The sequence below is a fragment of the Periophthalmus magnuspinnatus genome, chromosome 7 (genome assembly GCF_009829125.3).
Source record: "Periophthalmus magnuspinnatus isolate fPerMag1 chromosome 7, fPerMag1.2.pri, whole genome shotgun sequence".
Classification (NCBI taxonomy): Eukaryota; Metazoa; Chordata; class Actinopteri; order Gobiiformes; family Gobiidae; genus Periophthalmus; species Periophthalmus magnuspinnatus.
The window spans coordinates 11335822-11357388 of record NC_047132.1 but is presented as its reverse complement, the minus strand read 5'-3'; the positions used below and the strand labels follow the sequence as shown (position 1 = coordinate 11357388).

At 40.4% G+C, this 21567-nt stretch overlaps 2 protein-coding genes across 4 annotated transcripts in view; one reads left to right on the top strand and one right to left on the bottom strand.

The window, feature by feature from the left end:
• The first annotated feature begins 2113 nt into the window (after window positions 1-2113).
• tegt (testis enhanced gene transcript (BAX inhibitor 1)) lies at window positions 2114-11873 on the top strand. The gene is made up of 10 exons (XM_033969048.2): window positions 2114-2217; window positions 4524-4630; window positions 5296-5404; window positions 6256-6376; window positions 6751-6799; window positions 6962-7059; window positions 8275-8354; window positions 8693-8793; window positions 10768-10843; window positions 11748-11873. The coding sequence occupies exons 2-10, from the start codon at window positions 4575-4577 to the stop codon at window positions 11769-11771; spliced, it is 714 nt and encodes a 237-aa protein (XP_033824939.1). The 5' UTR covers window positions 2114-2217; window positions 4524-4574; the 3' UTR covers window positions 11772-11873.
• A 3422-nt stretch (window positions 11874-15295) lies between these two features.
• LOC117373808 (cyclin-T1) overlaps window positions 15296-21567 on the bottom strand; it is a 75207-nt gene continuing 68935 nt past the window's right edge. For all 3 annotated transcript variants that reach the window (XM_055223232.1, XM_055223233.1, XM_055223234.1), the window contains 4 exons: window positions 21065-21131; window positions 19560-19811; window positions 18810-18955; window positions 15296-17644 (listed from right to left, as the gene is read on the bottom strand). In XM_055223232.1, coding sequence (XP_055079207.1) covers window positions 17411-17644; window positions 18810-18955; window positions 19560-19811; window positions 21065-21131 — 699 coding nt within the window. In that variant the 3' untranslated portion in view covers window positions 15296-17410. The remainder of the gene's footprint in view (window positions 17645-18809; window positions 18956-19559; window positions 19812-21064; window positions 21132-21567) is intronic.

Genomic DNA, 21567 nt, shown 5'->3' with positions numbered 1-21567 from the left:
CAGTTTACTTGTCTCCTCTCTAAAGCCTTAAATCTTCGTTTTCTTAGCTGTCAATCACGCCCACAGAGGACGAATAGCCAATAGAAAAAAAACTGCCTCTTATCTCATTGGTTCTCTTCATAATGGGCGGGACTTCTTCTTAAGGAAACGAGGAGTTGAGGATGCGAGGAGGTGAGTGAACAGAAATGAGATGCGCCCTGACTGTATGACACAGCCACGGGAAAATACAGTGAAAAACAAGTAAGAAATGATTCATTAAGCTAAAATAATTATTAAACTACTTTCAATTTCATTCTCTGTTTCTAGTTAAAATATAACATAACAAATAAAAAATAAAATATAACATACAACATTTACATTTTTTCTACTTTCTTCTGGGCGTTTCCATGGTGACGTCATGGCGTTAGTATAAAACTCTAGAGTAGCAGTGTCAAACTCATTTTGGTCAAGGGGCCACATACGGCTTAATTTGATCTCAAGGAAGCCGGACCAGAAAACTCACAGCATAAATACTCAAAAATAGCAATAAACATTTGTGCAGAGAAACATGTAAAATATTTTTAGTGAAGAGAACTCTTCCTTTATAAAATATTAAGAACAACCTGAAACTGTCTCATTTTTGTGCAGTACAACTCAATACAATAATTTTGAAAAAAAAAACAACAAAACATTTAGATTTTATTAGAGCATGTGCAGATTAATACAGAAATGATTTGAACTCAACGTTCTGCACATAAAAAATAACCAGACCTAAAATCATCAGCATTTTACCTTTTATTTTACAGGATTTAGTCATGCTTTGTTTTTGATCCAGAAACTTGGCATCTTTAAGCCTGCACAAGTGCATCAATATCTGGCATCATATCCTGAGTAGCTGCCAATTTCAAAATGTAATTTAAGTGCTTGTGTGTTAGCTTTGAGTGGAGCTTTGTTTTATTAAGGTTGAAGATGATGCTATTTTGCTAGCAATCAGAAAAGAAAAAAAAAAATCACTTTATGCTGAATGTATTTTTATTACAAATTAGCTGAGGGCCAGATCAAGTCTGTAGGCGGGCTGGATCCGGCCCCCAGGCCGCATGATTGACACTCCTGCTCTAGAGTGTAATTTCATTCGAGTGCTTCATTGACAGTGGGTCATTATGGGTAACCTACTACTGTAACACCTTTTTCTATCTTGGTGAGAGTACCTAAGGCTTTTCGAGCTATAAGCAGAGACTGGGGCCCTCTAGGCTATATAACTCCCCTCTTCCAAACGTTTTAAGGCCACTGTATTAGCCAAATGTTTTGTATTAATTTTCTCAGTGAGTTAATTACCAATTAATAGAATCTTGAGGGCAGTCACTCAGGTTTATGTGTAAATGACCACATGAGTCACTGCTTTGGCTGAGATAGGGTGCTATTATAGACCTATGTGGGAGTGTTGGGCATTAACATTACAAGAACAGCACTAAATGTGAATAGACTCTACTCTTAGACACAAAAGTGTAGAACAGGGTTCTTCAAACTTTTTCCTCTGGTGAGTTAACTTTACAAATGAAAAATGCCAGAGAGCTGCTAATTTTAGCAGTTGCAAGAAATTGAGAAAATATAAGAGCCACATGCCTATGAAACATAAACCATTATCCATTTGTTAGTGCACAAAGCCAGGAATCAAAATGACACATTTACAATGGTAAGTCTTTTAATTAATCAAATTTGAGTTATTCAGCACTATGTGTATAATTCAAATATCCCTTGGTGAGCTCCTTGGAAGGGGGTGGAGAGTTGCTGGTCACTCCTGAACTACCGGTTGGAGAGCTCTGGTGTAGACCTCTCACTAGAGTCATTTTTAAGATTACGCTTCAAGTTAGTTTTATGTTTTTATTAGCTAGCCTTTAAAAAATAAACTTGATATTTTAATTTTGCATACCTCCAAAACTATTAACTATTACTATATCTCCCACAGAAGCCAGTTGCACAAATCAGAACAGAAGTCAACAAAATGAAAAAGGCCAAAAGAAAGTAACAAAACTAAGGTAGAATACACAAGAATGGACCTTCTTCTACCGTCACAAGATGGCGGCCAAAGTTGACGCATGCTCAGTGTTCTCTCTAGTGTTTTTAATCCTGTGCGTTACACTGTGGGCTGACTGACACGTACGCCTCACCAAAACACTGAAGCAGGAAGAAATACGCTCGGCCTACGCCTCTCTCCTCTGGGCAGAAACCAGGCGCATGGTAAGATTCACCCTCTAAACATTTACACACTTTTATATTTTACCCCTTTTTCCAAATGTGTTTACAATAAGACCGTTTTCAGACGTTAAACCAACGCCTCGTCGAAGCTAATGCTGTTGCTAGCGCTAGCCTGCAGTTGTGCAAACGCGGATCTAAATGCGTTCTGCGTCACTGTTTAAGTTGTATTTTTTACTATATCGTATCCTAAATAAGTGGTTAAGAGTATGGTTTGATATTAAAATGAGATAGCTCGTTAAAAGCGTTTAGGTTTAAGTTTTTAGCTAGTTAAACATGCAACTAGTTAGCAGTCTCGCAGCTTTGCCTAGAAATGTCTTTGTTGGATCAAGAAATCTACGTAATTATTAGACAGTATAAATTAAAACATAAATAAAAGGTTGTGTTTTACAGAAGTTTTTTTTAAAAGATAGCTAAATATTTTAAATTCAAAGTAGCGTATTTTGTGTTTACATTATGAACTATTAATGTGACGACTATACATGTTTCTGTATTTATTTGGATCTAGATCATATTTATAACACTTGCTCCAATGAAATGTGTCGCTCATTGGGCAGATATGACTGCGTGTTGCCTCATAGTAACTTTAATCTGATTGTTGTGTAACTGTGCTGTAAACTATTTACTCCAATGACTTTGCATTCACGTTTTGATCTCTTTAGGGACTTTAAAAGTAATTAGACGTTTAGATTTCAGTCTTTCTCGTAGATTTTGTTTTAATAACTTCATCTCATTCAATTTGTGGAGTATAAATGTCACTTGCTGCATATATTTACTCTTTAAGCATAATTTATGGCCGGTGTCATCTCTTTCATAAGTTTGATGATACAATCATCCACTATTGATCTAATTTTGATATGACAATATATAGTCCAGACATTGTTGGAACGTAATGACATAAATGTAGTAAAGTACTGTGTTTAAGTATACATTTTAAGTAAAGTAGATACTTTTTATTTTTACTTCACTACATTTGAGAGCAGGTATTTGTACTTTCTACTGTCACATTTTTGAACTGGACAGAAAAGTAAAAGTATTATTTTATTATTGTTTGAGACCTGCTGAAAAGTCTGAGGGTTTATTTTTAATACGTTCTTAATTTCAGCAAACAAAAATATGCATTTGAAGCTTTATTAGATCTCAGACCTGCGATAAATACTTTTACTATTTAGACTTTTGTACATTTTTAAATAGGTACATTAATACTTCTATTTAAGTCGTTTTTTCATGAAATAGTTTTACTTAACTGTTTGTTTGTTTTTTGCTCTAATATCTGTACTTTTACTTAAGTAACAAAACTGAGTACTTCTTCCACCACTGAGTCCAGGTTATTTCAGACTGTGAGGGGCCCCATAGTCTTCTGTATTCATGGAAAACCCCCCCTGAATCTACTATTTTAAGTCTAAGAGCATTCATGGATTTCAATTCGTGTTACATGGTGCCATTTTGAGGATGATTCAAAAGATACAATATTTAGTTTTAAACACTATGGCTACAGTCCTATCTGTGATGATAAAAATGTATTTTTTTACTTTCACTATGACATGACCATGTGATTTCTGTTGTAAGTAAGGTGAGATACTGCAGGTGAACAGGAAAAAATAAAAAATTTGATAGACATCAGTTTGATACTTTATCTGTAGTTTGCTCACATAAATGTAAAAATGTATTAAAAGTTTTTCATCATGTAAGGTTTTTATATGGAAAAACTTTTTTGGGACATTCAAAATTCTTTTTGTTGCCATAATAGATTTGGATTAAACTTTTATTGTATTTTTTTAATTTCAATTTCAAATGTTTTATTGCTCAAAAGTACCTCAAAAAAACATCTATTCCTGTTGTGAGCTCGATCATCTCTCCACAGATCTGAACTGAAACTTTTCCATAGTGACACTTGTTTACATTTCACTCCATGAATTGACAACACAATAGACAAAAGACAAAACACGATGGCTCCTCTGTTAGCAATATGCAAGTTTACCGCCATACTGTGGAACATTCCAGGCAAAGTAATAACCTCTCCATGGAGACAAGCAGGTGGCGATCCCTCTATCAGAAAAGTTACATAGTGTGGAGTTAATGTTATTTACAAAGGTTTTAATTTTTTTATTCAGGCTCAATCAACTCTCGTTTTAAATTTTGGGCGTGTAATTGGTTTAAAATAAAATTGAAAGTAGAATTGAAATGACTATAATAATTGTTCACTAAAACGCGCCTCCACACACGGCTCATGTTTTTGTAAATGGTTCGTCATAAGTGAGTGTTTATATATCTTATTGTTTTGTTCACAGCGGATTGAGTAGTCTCTCTTCTTCTGTGGAATCGTCCTTAAAACAGTCAAGATGAACGTGTTTGAACGCAACATCAACTTTGACGCTCTCTTCAAGTTCTCTCAGATGTGAGCAAGATTTTAGTTCATTTTATTTCTGTTTTTTTAATAATGGGATTTGAAATATGTTACAACCAAAAGAGTGAAGTCCATCCTGTTGTCAGTTTAGTCCCCGGTTTAGTCCCCGGTTTAGTCCCCGGTTTAGTCCCCGGTTTAGTCCCCGGTTTAGTCCCCGGTTTAGTCCCCGGTTTAGTCCCCGGTTTAGTCCCCGGTTTAGTCCCCGGTTTAGTCCCCATTTAGTTGGTAATTTGAGATGGTCTTGTTTGGTTTGAGATGTCTTATCCCTGTCCGACCCTGAGTGTAACTGAGGCGGAGCAAAGGTTATGGTGAGGTTGGGTAAATATAGTCTGATTATGATGTGCTAAATATCTGTAAATCATGGTACCACATACAGTATCAATATTGTGGGCTACTGCTTCAAAATATCAGCAAGAGAGTTTTTAGTTTATTTTAGAGAATTATTTTATGATAACAATTTTAGTTTTATTTAGAGAAAGGAAAGTTGTTCATGCTGTACATTTTACATATTCACTGTTTTGATGATTGAAATCTCTCTCTTCCTCTTTCTGTCTCCTTCCCTTACCCCCTATGTCTCTTTCTCCTGTCTTCCCCCTCTCAATATCTCTGTGCCCCTCCTCTTTGTCTGTTTGTCTCTCCGTTCTCTCTCTTCTCAGTTCTCACTCGACACAGTTGCACTTGAAGAATGTCTACTCCAGTCTGGCTGTGTGTATGTTTGTGGCGGCTGCTGGCTCCTACGTCCATGTGGTCACCAGGCTCTTCCAGGTACAAACGTAAACACACATTATATACACATTATATATTATAACATCTGAAGCGTTTTCACTTCATCACAAACAAACTTGGAATTGAGTTTTGTTTCAGTGGCATGTTTGAGTTATTTCCTGTCCGCCTATCTGTGATCTTTAGTCTCACATACTTTCATTATGAGGTTCATTTCATTTTACTTTTTCTTTCTGTTCTGAGCTCCAGGGTTTTTCTGCTGTTGTTTTTTTATTTGATATTGCCAAATAGAAAAAAACACAAATCTTTCAAGACTAATTTCCGGAACATCAATGAAATGCACTTTACAGGTCGTACATTATGTCAAATTGATTATTGTGTAAAATGTCCATGCTATGATGTTGCCTCCTCAAAAACAGACCTGGAGATGTTTTGTTTCATTCACACATGTATAAGTAACTCTGCATTATTAGTCTGTCTACATCTCCAAAGCTCAAAATCCTCTGTTCCACCTTGTGATGTCATGAAGTGGTAGTTTTCAAGCTAACAGCTCCTTTTACCTTTAGTTCAGCAGGGTTTGGAAATTCCAGGGCTGAAATCATCTTAATGAGTCTAGTGAAGGTGTATGGAGGTTAAAAACACAGTGGAGCACTTCCTGTATTACCACATGACATCACAAGGTGGAACAGAATGTTTTCTGTTTGAGAGGAGAACCTAAATAAGCAGAGTTTGTGTGTTAAACATGTGTGAATAGGGTATGTTTGTGATCAGGAAACGGTGTAATATGGGCTCTTTAAAATAATTGCCAAGTTCTTCAAAGTCTTGCACCAAACCACATGTCCCTCACTCTCTCCCTCCACCCTCTCCCTCTCTCTCACTCTGTCTTTCTTCAGGGCGGTCTGCTGTCTGCTCTGGGCTCTCTGGCTCTGATGGTGTGGCTCGCCATGACTCCTCACAGCCCCGAGACGGAGAAGAAGAGGCTGGGGATTCTCGCGGGCTTCGCCTTCCTCACAGGTATAACACTTTTAAAGGTGTGTGTGTGTGTATAGTCCCTCAGTCGTCCAGGTTTGATCCAATGCAAAAAAAAGATTCTGAACTGAAGAAGCTGCTTGGATCGTCTTTGCTCTAAAACAGTCAGAGAATTTTAAATTCTATTCATTTACAGTAGAATTCAAAAACACTCGCGCTCACACATCCTTCCCCCTTCTCTTTTTCTCTCTGCTGTTCTTCTCTCTCCCTCCCCCTCTCCCCTGTCCCTGGGGACAATCCCCCCCTTTCTCTCTCTCTCTCTCTCCTCCGTGTTTACTCTTATACCTAAAGTATAACAGTATTACCACACTCTTATTACATTACTAAACAAATGGACTAAACATGTTTTTTTTCTCCAGGCCTTGGTCTTGGTCCCACTCTGGATTTCGTCATCGCCGTCAATCCCAGGTTTGTCATCTGCCCTCACTGCACACAGACTTTGGATTATTGTGTTTTTTTAATACAATTTACATATCTATAGTCGTCATGTGTTTTCTGCAGTATCATTATTGTAAACTTAATACTAATAAATAATATATCACTCCTAACTCTCACCTGTGTTCCCCACAGTATCATTGTGACCGCGTTCCTTGGCACATCTGTGATCTTCGTCTGCTTCACTCTGAGCGCTCTGTATGCCCGGCGCCGTAGCTACCTGTTCCTTGGAGGTAAAGGGAATCTTATACACACACGCACAAACACACGCAAGCACACAATATAAACGATAACACGATAAGAGGCAGTGCAAACCAAGGATTTGAAGGTTTTAAGGTCAGAGAAGGCAGAATATGACATAACAGGACAGAAAAACACCAGACTTTTGCACAATCCATGAATGAAGCTCAAAGCTCTGTCAGTCTGAGGTGAGGAAGTTTGAGTTTGTTCTAAATAATGATCAAAACATCAAAACATTTTACGGTAGAAGTATTGACTGATTTCTTAATTAATTTGTCTTTTTGCAACAAACGATAATGGGTTTTAACTATAGACTGTATAAAGAAGTGGACTCAGTGTGAGGCACCGCATTCGGCTTCAATCAAAACGAGGCTAGCAGTTACATTACATTCTGACAGCGAGTATCATAGCAACCAAAGAGCCAGTCTGGAGACAAGGCTGTTGAAGGTAACAGCCCTTCTCGCCCGCATGCTTGTTTAGCAGGGAGTAGCCGCTTAGCAATGCTGTCACTCAAACCTGTTGCTAACGCTAGCGGGAGCAACCTCGGGGAAAGAAGGCGCCGATTTGTCTTTTTATTAATGTTCATATCTTGATTGACGGACACAATAGTGAAATTAAAATTCCAGGCCCATGTAGACCAGGTTTATATGAACATTTTAAGACCAAAATGATGAGTCTGATGGCAGCAGTTAAGGAGAGAGCGTATCTAATGTATATTGAATTGGACCCAATCGATGAAGCTGGAAGCACATTCATGGTCACTTCACTTCCTGTTTGACACATGGAAGCTATGAGTTAGCTACGTTCATGCATAAATACAATCTACGCATCTCCCAAACACAAACCATACAGACTTTTATAAGCAGTGCCATTTAACACAAAAATAGTCACATTTCTTCCTCCAAAGTCTGAACTCCAAACCACATGTCTTACTGACAGAGGATTGGCTGTGGACCTCCCTCTGCATTAAAAGGACCCAAGCTGATCTTTGGCTATTAGACTTAACTGAATCTTGAACTAATCGCACAGCCCTAGAATGTAAAGGGAGAACTTGCCTCATCCCATTTCCCCAGGCACAAAATTGTAAATTGACTGAGCATCTGTAAAAGCATTATATAAGACTAATGCATTATTATTATTATTATTATTATTATTATTAAAGAGCCTCTGTATTAACTCCTTTTCTCACCCTTCCCTGTGTCTCTCAGGCACTCTGATGTCTGGCCTGTCTCTACTTTGTGTCATGTCTCTGGTCAACCTGTTCATCGGCTCCGTCATGATCTTTAAGGTAAACACATGGAGGGACCGAGAGCTGTGTCAATGATGGTAAAAGTTCAAACTTGACATCTAGTACCCACCAAGCACTTGTCAACACAGAATATGAGTGATTTCAGTGACGTAGCCGCTGCTGGTTTCAGGTGACATAACATTGTATAGGCCAATAATGTTTATACAGATGGAGGCAGCTCAGAGGAATATGGTTCAAATGCAGATTTTGGATGTAAAACAGTGAGTTCTTGGGTCTAGTCAGTTATATATGTATCTGTCTCTCCTTTATTAGTCTCTTTCTCTGTCTCTCTGTGCGTATTCTCTTTATTAACCCTTTCTCTCCTCTGTGTGTTTCAGATGCACATGTACCTGGGTCTGCTGGTCATGTGTGGCTTCGTGCTGTTTGACACTCAGCTCATCATCGAGAAGGCCGAGAACGGAGACAAGGACTACGTCTGGTGAGTCCTCCGCCATGAGAACAAAGTCTTAAAACCATCCATGGGTTTCATAATGATGAGAAAGACCGTTGCCATAGAGATTAACAATTTCCTCAAATCCTCAAATTGTTTTCATTGCCCTGTTATTTTGAGGGCTTTTTCCCCCATTCCCCGACATATACCCATCCATCCCATCCATTTTCTTCCGCTTATCCGGGGCCGGGTCGCGGGGGCAGCAGTCTAAGCAGGGACTCCCAGACTTCCCTCACCCCGGACACGTCCTCCAGCTCCTCCGGTGGGACCCCAAGGCGTTCCCAGGCCAGCCGAGAGACATAGTCCCTCCAGCGTGTCCTGGGTCTTCCCCGGGGCCTCCTCCCGGTGGGACATGCCCAGAACACCTCCCTAGGGAGGCGTCCAGGAGGCATCCTGAGCAGATGCCCGAGCCACCTCAACTGGCTCCTCTCAACGTGTAGGAGCAGCGGCTCTACTCCGAGCTCCTCCCGTGTGACTGAGCTCCTCACCCTATCCCTAAGGGAGCGCCCAACCACACTGCGGAGGAAACCCATTTCAGCCGCTTGTATCTGCGATCTTGTCCTTTCGGTCATTACCCAGAGCTCATGACCATAGCTCTGGGTAATGGAACGTAGATTGACCGGTAAATCGAGAGCTTCGCCTTTGGGCTCAGCTCCTTCTTTACCACAACGGACCGATACAGCGACCGCATCACTGCAGACGCTGCACCGATCCGCCTGTCAATCTCCCGCTCCATCCTTCCCTCACTCGTGAACAAGACCCCGAGATACTTGAACTCCTCCACTTGGGGCAGAGACTCACCACCCACCCGGAGAGAGCAAACCACCTTTTTCCGGTCGAGAACCATGGCCTCGGATTTGGAGGAGCTGATTCTCATCCCAGCCACTTCACACTCGGCTGCAAACCGCCCCAGTGCCTGCTGCAGGTCCTGGCTCGAAGAAGCCATCAGGACAACATCATCTGCAAACAGCAGAGATGAAATCCTGTGGTTCCCAAACCAGACCCCCTCCGACCCCTGACTGCACCTAGAAATTCTGTCCATAAATATAATGAACAGAATCGGTGACAAAGGGCAGCCCTGGCGGAGTCCAACATGCACCGGGAACAGGTCTGACTTACTGCCGGCAATGCGAACACAGCTCCTGCTCCGGTCATACAGGGACCGGACAGCCCTTAGCAAAGAGCCCCGGACCCCATACTCCCAGAGCACCCCCCAAAGGACACCACGAGGGACACGGTCGAATGCCTTCTCCAGATCCACAAAACACATGTGGACTGGTTGGGCAAACTCCCATGAACCCTCGAGGACCCGATGAAGAGAATAGAGCTGGTCCAGTGTTCCACGACCGACCACCGAACACTGGACCGACATATACCATTTTGCTTAAATTGTTCATCACTATGGCAGTTGCCCTACTCCTTTTAATCATTTCATACCCATTTTTAATCATTCTCAAACCCATGGGTAACAACCTGGATTTATTCATGGGATCCAGCTTTAACTTCAATGCCGTACCATGGAACATTTGAGACAAAGCAGTAACATCTTCATGGAGACCTTGGAGTTTATTCTGTTTCATGTCGATATTCATTTGAAACAGCTCAGAGTCGTTTCAAATGAATATCCCAAAGAAAATAAACTTTAAAGCTCATGGGTTTGACCTTTACACAAACTCTTTGTTTATTGTTTAAATATAAAACCCGACTGACCTGTTTCCTCCCTCTGTCTCTCTCTCTCTCTCTCTCAATGTCCTGTTTCTGTCTCTCTCTGTCTCTCTCTCTGTCTCTCAATGTCCTGTTTCTGTCTCTCTCTGTCTCTCTCTCTGTCTCTCAATGTCCTGTTTCTGTCTGTCTCTCACTCTCTCTCTTTGTTCTCTCTTTCTCTGTCTGTCTCTCTTTGTTCTCTCTTTCTCTGTCTGTCTCTCTTTGTTCTCTCTCTGTCTGTTTCTCTCTGTGTCTCAGGCACTGTGTGGACCTGTTCCTGGATTTCATCACCATCTTCAGGAAGCTCATGGTCATCCTCTCCATGAACGAGAAGGTATGTCTTATAGAGTGTACACAGAGTGTGCACAGCTCATTGACACTTTGCAGTGGCCTCACACTGGGGGTGTTCGACATGTATCTCTACGGTGGAAGGTTCGGCAGTTACACAATGTACACATTAGGAAACACTGACCAAAAAAAGTTTTAAGATTGTCCGTCTGAAAACTTAACTAAAAATACAAAATGTATAGATCACAGGCTTCTGAAAATGTGCTGTTTAAATCTGAGCGTTCATGGTCCTGTTTGTGTGTTTGAATTTCAATAAAAAGGTGAGAGTGACTAACTGAACAACTGTTGGCTAATGTTAGCTAGCTTGTGAGTGTAGTTTTATGTGAGAGGGACTTTAACAGCACAAATCAGCTCCTCTGTTGTAGTTCCAGCTAAATCAGATTGTGTTAAAATAAAGCTCAGATTAAAGTCTAACAGAGCTTCAGACAGAGCAGTGTCTACAGATAGCACCACACCCCCAAGGAATGTGGATGACATCAGCCTCAAAGTTTCAGTAGGACACATGTAATGAACGTGTTCGAAGTGGAGCCTTTTTGACTCTTGTATACTCTAATGGAAATACAAAGAGGAGGATTAGGTAAATGCCTTTTCTTTGAGAATCAATTAAACGTGTATCTAATTAACCTGCTGCTCACAGAGAAATCATTTAAAGGTACAGCATGTAACTTTGTGGAGGTGGATCGTCACCTGCATGTTTCCATGGAAAGTGAAAGTTAAAACCATGGAGATGGTTACGTACTATGGCTTTAAATGTCAGAACTAGAGTGTAGAAGTGCAATTGATCATTGAAATCAGTAATGATACATGTGTGGGTTTAATTAGACCAAATTATACGTTTTAATTAAAATGATCTAATTGAAATGGTCTAATTATGTCCTTTTTTTTTGCAGGACAAGAGAAAGGAGAAGAAGTAGATCTGTTTTGATAAACTCCAAAAGGCACAACTCAAATTTCACTTTTTGTCTTTAAACCGTTCTGGGTTCGTTCCAAGAATTAAACTAATCTTTGGTTTGAAACAGCAGCCAAACTGAATGTACGTTTACAATTTAAAAACTAGACTAACGCTGCAGTGACCGAGGTCGGCCTCTAGAGGGGAGTGTAGATCAGCGCTTATGGAGGTTTTCAGTTTGTTTTAGTGCCATACAGTTCTGTTATAATTTAGTGAAGCAAAAAACAATATTTCTGAGTTAAAATTGCTAATCTGTTTTTTTTTTTTTTTTTTGTAGTTTTGACCAGTTAACTGTGTAACTTTCCTGGTGGGGGGGTCCTCTACAACGCTTTGCCTGGAATCTTCCTTCACTGTGGCATTACACACATCTATCTTACATTTATTCATTCAAATTGCTGTTTTTATTGCTCAAAAATGCCTTAAAAACAAGTATTCTACTGTGAGCGGACTCGCCTCTCCACAGATCAGACCTTATTGTCTCCATGAAGATAAGTTTAAAGTCATACTGTGGGGTATTCCAGGCAAAACAATATGGCAGCAAGCACTTAAAGAATTGTAGTGTTTAAGATTTTCGCCAGGGAATTTTGAATTTCATTTTACACTTAAAATAAAAAACAAGTTTGATTTTAATTTCATTTCATCGCTTTATAATTTTGCCTTGAAATAAAAATCAGATATAGAGGTTATGCAGATGACATCATAAGCTTTGGGACTTGAGTCAATGGGGAGTAACGACATTTTCTCCTGTAGAAGCTCAAAACACAAAAAATGTGAAAAAGCTGCTATAGTTTAAAAACAAATGTATAAGTCTACAACTCTGCGAAATGTTTAGTTTGTCCCTGACTCTAAAACAAGAAACTGAAATAAACGTCATTAAACCAGTGAACGGTGAAGCCACAGGGACACGGCAGACACACTCACATCTGGATCAGACACAGGACTGAACCTTCATCTCCTTAAAAAACGTGTTTCTGAGTTCACGTGTTGAGGAAATAATTGTTGTTGGGGTGAAAACAGCTCTAGGGATTAAAAACAGCCAAAACAAAAACAAAGAAACCCTGTCTGGTCTGTTAAGCTCCCATATTTCTGACCCGGGGCATCTGTCGTTCTGTTGAGGAGCATTTTTCACATAAATGTCACTGCTTAACCTCTGCTTAACCTTGATCTGAATCTCAACTGGTCAAAACTACAAAATCTCTCTGTTGTATGAAGTCATTTTGAACCCGATCACATGTTTAGTTTTTGCTGCCTAATATTGTCTCTGTACTATGTTCTATCTAATTTGTCTATTTATAATTTCCTCCTTTTCGTTTTGGCGTCCTTAGACTGTCCGTCAGTTTAAACCAGTGATTCTCAGACACAGGGAGGCCGATGATGTCATGACGATGCATTATTTCTGATTAAATACGTAAACTAGTATTTTTTGATTATTTTGAACTTAAACGTGTTTGTGTAAATGTTGAGAAAACTTGGATGAAACTTTGGAATCTTAACTTGAAAATTTTGTCCAGAATTTGCATTACAATTTGCTCATTGTTTAAATTTGGGGATTGATTTTTGGATATTTGTAAAAAAATATTTGGTAAATTTTTCAAATTATAAACTTGATTTCCCTTATAGGTTATGTCGTATGCTAATCGGCTTTAGTTGTAGCTTCAAACTCTTATAATTTTTCGTTTCCTTCTGAAAATTTTGCATTTCACTTGCAGAATAGTGTGAATATTTTGTCTGTCTCCCTCTCCGCAGCTCAAAACTCCAAGTCCCACCTTGTGATGTCACTAGGTGGTGTCCAGGAAGTGCTCCAACTGTGTTTTTACAAGTCCATACACCACTATCAGACCTGCTCTAATAGTTTAAACTTTGGAAAAACCACTACAAGGCTAACTATCATGTGTATGCTCGCAGCTCAACCTGCTTCACTCCTTAGTTCACTCCTTAGAAGTTTGGAGTCCTTGCACCATCTGCTGGTCTATTTTTGTAACGCATACATTTTTACTTAAAATGTTAGGACATAGCAATGTTAGATTTCCATAGCAACTAACAGTTCAAAACTAAATATAAAATCTTTTGAGTGGCCAAAAGTTCTCTGAAACACATGAATAGTTTTTAAGATGTACTGCACAACTTTTCTGTTTCAGCCCCTGCTTGTCTCCATGTAAATATCAATTGGTTTGGAATGTTCCACAGTACGGCATTAGATGTATCAATGTTTTAAATGCTCTAAAATAACAACAATGCAGCTTGCTTCTCAACAGATCTGACCTGTAATTTGAGCTTGTACTTGACCTGATTCTCAATGAAAACATGTTTAATGCCTTACTGTGGGAATTTCAAGGCAAAGCAATCACATCTCCATGGAGACAAGCAGATGGCAGTAGACCCTGGATCAGAAAGGTTCCGCAGTGCCCCTTTAAAAGCTGAAGCAGAATGTGCGCTCTTCAAAGTCACAGTAGTTGCTGAAGTGGGACTCTGGTATAAAGTGAACCGCTGGTCTGTACCTGGAGGTGGGGAGGGGAGAGAGAGTGCATCCTTTTTGGCCCGTGTAAATTCAGTAATCGTTTGTAGGATTTAGTTTGCCAAATGATGTGAAGTGACCTGGTTTTTGGAAGTGTAAACTGTGAAAAACTTTATTTTATTGATGTAAAATTGAAACTAATAATTTGATACATTTGCTCAAATAAATGTGTTGAACTTAACGGTCTGGTTTTGTTATTGTCTTCACTCTGCAAAATATGTTGAAATATATATGTGTACTTGTGCTTTTTCCCCTCTAATAAAGCTGATGTGACAGTGACTCAGTTGGTAGAGCAATCGACCAATAACGAGACAGTTTTAAGTTCAAATCACTCTTTGTTCGGTTAGGTGCATATGACTTATTTTCATGTTTTTCCACATCTGTGCTAAATGTTTATCACAGTTTTACATCAGATAAGTGGCAGTTTAACATTTCTCAAGCTAAATTAAAGCCACAGTATGTAACTTTTCAGCCAAAATATAGACTAAAATAGAAGCATGCTTTTAAATTGTCTGTTCTAATTGTCTGTTGCACTGGAACGTGTCCTTACTTCAAGTGGGCTTGCATCTCCACAAACCCGACATTAAACCTATCTATCACTATGGAGAATGTTCTGAAGTATGTTTTTAACTATTGTGTAATTTAGACCAGTTTTGGCCTGTGTAAAGGTTACTGTTGCTAGGTAACGGTCTTTGATTACCCAATTTGAGTTGAACTGAACTTAAAGTGAGGGCGTTACTTCCTGGTTGGACACTTGTTGTTATCATCTGTTCTACCCTTCTTATTTTAATCTATATTCTACCACTATAAGCAGAAGAGTAGACGGGGTGGGGAGGGTTGGTTATTTTTGGGGGATTTTAGGAGAAGGGCTCGCCATTTTCCTGTGTTTCCGGTGTTTGAATTGTTCCACAGTATTGCATTATTACAAACGTGTCTATTTATTTGGCTAAAATGAAATAAACACACGCACTTGGTTAAATTAAAAGTTTTTTATTAGAAAGTTGAAAAAAACGGCAGTAGGTACATCGGACCTCTATTGTCTACGGGACGGACAGGTTTGGAACAAAAAAACGAAGCAAAACGGATTCCACAAAGTACAAAAAACGAAAATAAATAAATAATAAAAATCATTACAATTACATATTCATGGAACAACGGAGCCATTTCTCTTGGGTTATTATTGCTGCAATATATTAAAACGTCATCTTTTAAAACAGACTTTAGTCCAACCATCAGCGGTCGTAAAAACAAAACAAAAACATATTTAAACTTTTTTTTTTTTTTTTGTACATTATATGGGTTCAAAATCTTGGACATTCGATAAAAAAGGAGCTGTGTTTTTTAATACATTTTTCCGTGAAATTGTAACTGACTTGACTGCTTTCATCCAAGTGAACCAAAAACTGCAAAAACCTGAGTTCAAATGACTTGAATTCAAAATATTCACAAGTTTGGAAGTATTTCTGGATAATTTTCCTAATAAGGGATACTGTTGGTTGTTCAAGATACCAAAATTCCACGATTTCAGTACTAAGGAATAGAGTCGATACTGATTCCGATACCACGATGATAAAAAAAACACTTTCTTTAAACAATACAATGTGATTTTCAACATTAAATGCCAAAACCAGCCTGTAAATATTCTTATTACATCCAACTAAAGACCCAGCCTGGATATCGGTTGAAACGATCCAGCTCATTTGTCAGTCCCTAGAAACCACTCAGATCATAAATAATATTCTGAATTCAAGTCATCTGAACACATTTACATTTTAGTTTCGCAGTTTTTGATAAATAAGTTAAAACGCCAACAATAACATCAGGGTCATTGTGCTTCAGTCCTGTACATGTGAAAGGTCAAAGGTCGTCGTCAAACTGCGAAAAAGATTTGACGTTTTGTTTGTTTGTTTTTTTAATTGGAGTGGCTTTGGGCTTGTTTGAATCCTGAGGAGATCAGCTTTCCAGTTGCGATAGAGCCAAAAGTGACACGACCCCGGCGCGTTACCAGAAGGTTTTTCAGTTCAGTTTTCGTCCTCAAAGATGGAGCAGCAGCATCACAGTAACATTGGAGTCTATATTCAAATCGGTTGCATTCATTGTTTTTGAATAAAGTCATGGCGTAGTATCAGATGGAGGGCAGGGGGCGCTGTACAGGAAGTGATACCAAAACAGAAAGTTCCCGCGTGTTGAATCACATACTTAATATATTTATCATACTATCCCAATGTGCTTGACAAGTAGCACCACTTTTTTAAGCTTTTGTGAAAAAATACTTGACCTTTGTTGGTTTGTGCTGATAGAGACGACATTTACAGAGATATTAACTATGAACCAGGTCAACAAGTCATGCATGTTTACTCTTTAGTAGCATAATCTGTGCTCTTTCTAACTATGTCACTTTTTCTGGTGGAGCGTCTTTCACCTTCTTGTCTCCATGTAGGTGTTATCGCTTTGCCCGGAATGTTCCACTGTAAGCCATTAACGTATCTATCTCCATGGAGACAAGCAGGTGACGCCACTAGGACTTTCCAGATCCACTCGTGATTGTGGAGTAACTGCTGAAGCGTGTGGTTTTGGCAAATATTAAAGTGGAGCTAAACACGTTTTTGCTGCTGAACTGTGTACATGGTGTTTGAATAGCGTGATCAACTGTTCCTTGCTGTTTTCTTTTGCAATGTTAGTGCAAAAAAGGTACATTTGCATCTTTCTGTGTCCTGCCTCTAGTGGCCTCGGTAATTTCAAGTACTACGTTACATCACACAGAACTCCCACAAACACCTGGCTGTTAAACCAATCACACCGTTCCTCATATGTCCAGACCCCGCCCCTCCTCCCCCCTCACTTTCCCCTTTAGTCCTCCAAACACTGCCCAGTTTAGCAGCTCTGTTTGAAATGTGACTGTGGGCGGAGTTTAGACGTTTAGTCCCACTTTAACTCAGATATGTTGAGATCGTTTTTTCGCTGCCCTCCATCTGAACTGTAATCCTGACATTTCAATGTTCCGAGACCCCACCCGTGGCTTCTGTCCCTGCTCTGGGTGGGTCTCGGGTGGGCCCTGGTTTGGGTGGTCCCTGGCCCCGCCCCCTGTCTCACCCCTGGCTGCCACAGGAGGAAAGGCTGTCGTACAGGGAGTCACTCAGAGACTCGGGGGTCTCGAGGTTCTGGGGTCTGCTGGGAGACAGAGGGTCCAGGCCGGGCTGGTTCATCTCAGGGACACTTGGAGCACGACTCTTCCCCCGACGGCTCATTCCGGTCTGGGCAGGGACGGGCAGGCTGCCTGGGTCCACCGCACGGCTGGAGGAGGGACCGCTCGGCTTCAGGTTCTGAAATAACAACACTATGGTCAAGAGTTTTGGCACAACTAGAAACCCATGTGTTTTAGTGGGAGTGGTGAAAAATTAGCACCGTTGCCAGTTGGATTGTCAAAACTATCTAAAACCACACACTAATTGACCTTTCCTTAAAATATTGTCTAAAAAGAGCTTTTAAAATGATCATTTGGGCGTCAAAATCAGTATTGAGTATGGGGTCTAATCTTTACTATTGAAATCGAGTTTGAAACTTTTGTATTGTGTTGACACTAGTTGCCATAGCAATTAACAATTCAAAATAAAATAGTATGTTTTGAACGGTGACCCACCCATAAATAGAAAGATGAAATCCATGAGCACCGGAGTTTAAATAATAATGGGCTTTTATATATTAAAGACGCATTATGTAACTTTTCCAGAAAAGGGTCCATCACTTGCTTGTCTCCATGGAGATGTTTTTTTACTTGAATGAGGCGATCCCACTCACAAAAACAATACATCTGAAATACGAAAACATTTTGATGTATTTTAAGGTAATTAATGCCATACTGTGGAACATTCAAGGCAAAGCAATAAGATCTCAATTACAGAATGCACCTGTAAGTTATAAAAGAATGTGTTAAAATAAATATAAATGTGAAATAATCTAATATAAACATGTTAACTACTGAAAGTTAGTTTAAATGAAGCTCAGATGTGCTGCTGTTGTGAAATAGATGGAGTTTTGTCTCTGGTGTCCTTATGTAACGCCTCAGCTTCAGCCATGTGTGAATCAGCACATAAATAATTTGTAAAGTCAGAAAGTGTTTTTATTACATAAGACGTGAACACTGGTTTAAAAATGCATCGCTCTAAAAGCATCGCGGCAACGTGACCCCAGGCTTCTGTTTCACACGGAAATACAAATGCAGTATTTTCAGTATGTTTCACATTTTGAACTGAGGGCAGATCAGTGAGTTGGTCTTTTTTTCAACTCCATCAAGTAAAAAAAATTCAGTTTTGTTTATATTTGTGCTGCTGCCGATGGAAAAGACGTTGAACTTTGTGCCAGTTTTTGTTTCATGTGGAAAAGCCCAGTGATTACAGAGATATTAACCATAAACCAGGTCAATGCATTTAAACAGAGACATTCTTCCAGACAAGTGATGCCATAAAAAGAGTGTTTTCTTAGACCTACCGCTCTGTAGGGGGAGCTGTAGGGCAGAGGCTCCTCCTCCTCTTCCTCCACGGCCAGGTACACCTCGGCAGGACCGGCCGGAGCCTTCAGGTTTGGGAACGTCCACGTCTTTGTGCGCGGAGAAAACACACTCGCTCCTTCTTTATCTGAGAACACAAACACAACACAAAAGAACTTCGATTTAGGACATGTTCTGTGGTTTACAGTTTGACTCAGACACTACAGACTCTATAAAGACGTGGACTAAGCGTTCGGCTCCAGTCAAATGAAGCTCATCGAGACTAGCAGTTATAGGGGCCAATTTGGAGCAGAGTTACAAATTTGGAAATCCGACCACGGGTATCATAGCAACCAAAGAGCCAATATGGAGCGATGCTGTGGAAAGTAACGCCCCTTCGCTGCTGGTTTAGCAGGGGGTGGGGCTTGGCGACGCTGTCAATCAAACTTATTGCTAACGCTGGTGGAAGCGACCTCGAGGAAAGAAAGCAGCTGATTTGTCTGTTGTTAATGTTCATATCTTGATTTATAGACACAAAAGTGAAATTAAAAACACCAAGATCATGTAGAGCGGGTTAATACGAACATTTTAAGACCAAAATGTTGAGTCTGACAGCAGTATACGGAGAGAGGGGTGTCAGTTTTCTAATGCAGCTGGATGCACTCCCATGATCACTTCCTATTTGGCTAGCAGGTTAGCTATGTTCATTTATATAAACAGTCTACGTCAGACACAGCGCCCTCTGCCTGTACCCTCTCTGATGAGTCCGACGGTCCTGCCCTCCTGCGTGTGCCCGTACGGAGCAGAGGGCATCAGGGGTTTGTGTGGGGTGTAGCATTCGTCCTGCGATGGAGCCTCCCTCTCCAGAGTCCTGGACCTCCTGCTCGCTCGGCCCGGGGAGGAGCCGTGGTGAAGGCCTCTGCCAGCGGCTCCACTGCTGCACTCAGGGAGGGGGAAGGTCCCTATGCCACTGTCCAGGGTGTACGTGGAAGCACCCGAGCCCGCTGAGAGAGGGAGAGGGAGGGAGGAGGAGAGGGGGAGAGGAAGAGGAGAGTGAGGAGAGTGAGGAGAAGTGGAAAGGGCAAGAGGAGAGGGAGGAGAGAGAGAGGTGAGAAGCAGAGAGGAGAGGAGAGGAGGAGATGAGTGGGGGAGAGGGAAGGAGAAGAGACAGGGAGAGAGGAGAACGAGGGAGGAGAAAGAAACAGAGGGACCGTGTTAATTCCAAAGTGAAATATTGGCTCTGACTGATACAGACTCTGGTCCCACAATGAGAATGACACAATGTGATGTTTCCTCTGTTGTTCCTGTTGCCTCCATCCATCCGTACATCCATCACCTTTATAAAACTATAAAACCACTCAGAAAAAAAACAAGTTTGCTTAGTTTGTTGAGGTCAGTGTGAGACAGTCAGGTCGGGAGGGACGGTTGCTACGGTAATATGTTAGCTCCTGTTGCTATGAGGTCTAAAATGTAGGATTTTTGACTGTTTTATGGTGTAAGTTGAGATACATTTATTTTTTAAAGTTTCTTCCACTAACATTGTCAGCTACCCCAAAACATTTCCCTTTATATAATGGTTTTCCATCATCAAGACCATCAAGAATCGCCGAGTGAGCCACTGTCGCCCACTGTCCTTCCTGACCCGACACTCTAGAATGATCTCAGTAGAATCGATCTGTTTTTATTTATTTATTTAAAACAAGGACAGTACACAGATTCTATTGATCCCAAAGAGAAAAGATGCTGGTCCAGATTTAGCTGCACTCTCTGTTCCATCTTGCAGTCCCCAGGCGAGTTTAGACACAAGGCATAAAACAAGTATTTACATAAAAGCACCTCTCACAACACTTCATCAATAGAATCTGGTATTTTTAACAACCCAAAGGTGACTGATCGAAGAGCTGCAGAAACATAAATGAAGCCGACTGATCGAAGCACTGCAGGAACAAAAACAGAGGTGTCGATACAGCTTTAACTTTTATCTCACAAATCCTTATTATTTCGTGGAAGTAAAAGGTTTTGTTGGGGACTGGAAGGTAACAAAAAGCAAACTTTGAGCAAATAAAAATAAACCCGCTAATAATTCATAAGAGAAGCTAAGAAATTGATTTATTGTTGTTACTGTTACTGTGACCAAAATATGAATCATTCTGAATCAACATCAATACATTTACACTTTAAAAAATAAACAACACTTGTGTGAAATACTTTACAAAATTTACTTATTACTTATTTTACCTCATAAACAGTTCCTTACCTGCAAAGTGCTGGACTGAGTCAGCCAGATTCTCATCAGATGTGACGTTTGCGATTCTCTCTGTCGCCTGAAAAACAAACCACACGTTTAAATCAGAGCTAGATATTCTGCAAAATGGACTTTTAATAACTTTTAACCATGTTATAGTTGTTTCTTCTCATTAACCCTCTGACATTGTTTTTGGAGTGATTCGTGCATGTTTAGGTAATCTTTAATCACTTATTTTCAGGGGCTCTTTGCTAAGGGCTGTCCGGTCCCTGTATGACCGGAGCAGGAGCTGTGTTCGCATTGCCGGCAGTAAGTCAGACCTGTTCCCGGTGCATGTTGGACTCTGCCAGGGCTGCCCTTTGTCACCGGTTCTGTTCATTATATTTATGGACAGAATTTCTAGGCGCAGCCAGGGGCCGGAGGGGGCCTGGTTTGGGAACCACAGGATTTCATCTCTGCTGTTTGCAGATGATGTTGTCCTGATGGCTTCTTCGAGCCAGGACCTGCAGCAGGCA

What these genes read in the sequence shown, in the direction of transcription:
- tegt (XM_033969048.2), top strand. Translation starts at nt 4,575, where the DNA reads ATGAACGTGTTTGAACGCAACATCAACTTTGACGCTCTCTTCAAGTTC. An exon ending in CTCTTCAAGTTCTCTCAGAT is followed by an intron (nt 4,631 to 5,295) that starts GTGAGCAAGATT and finishes CTCTCTTCTCAG; the next exon opens with TTCTCACTCGACACAGTTGC. An exon ending in TAGCTACCTGTTCCTTGGAG is followed by an intron (nt 7,060 to 8,274) that starts GTAAAGGGAATC and finishes TGTGTCTCTCAG; the next exon opens with GCACTCTGATGTCTGGCCTG.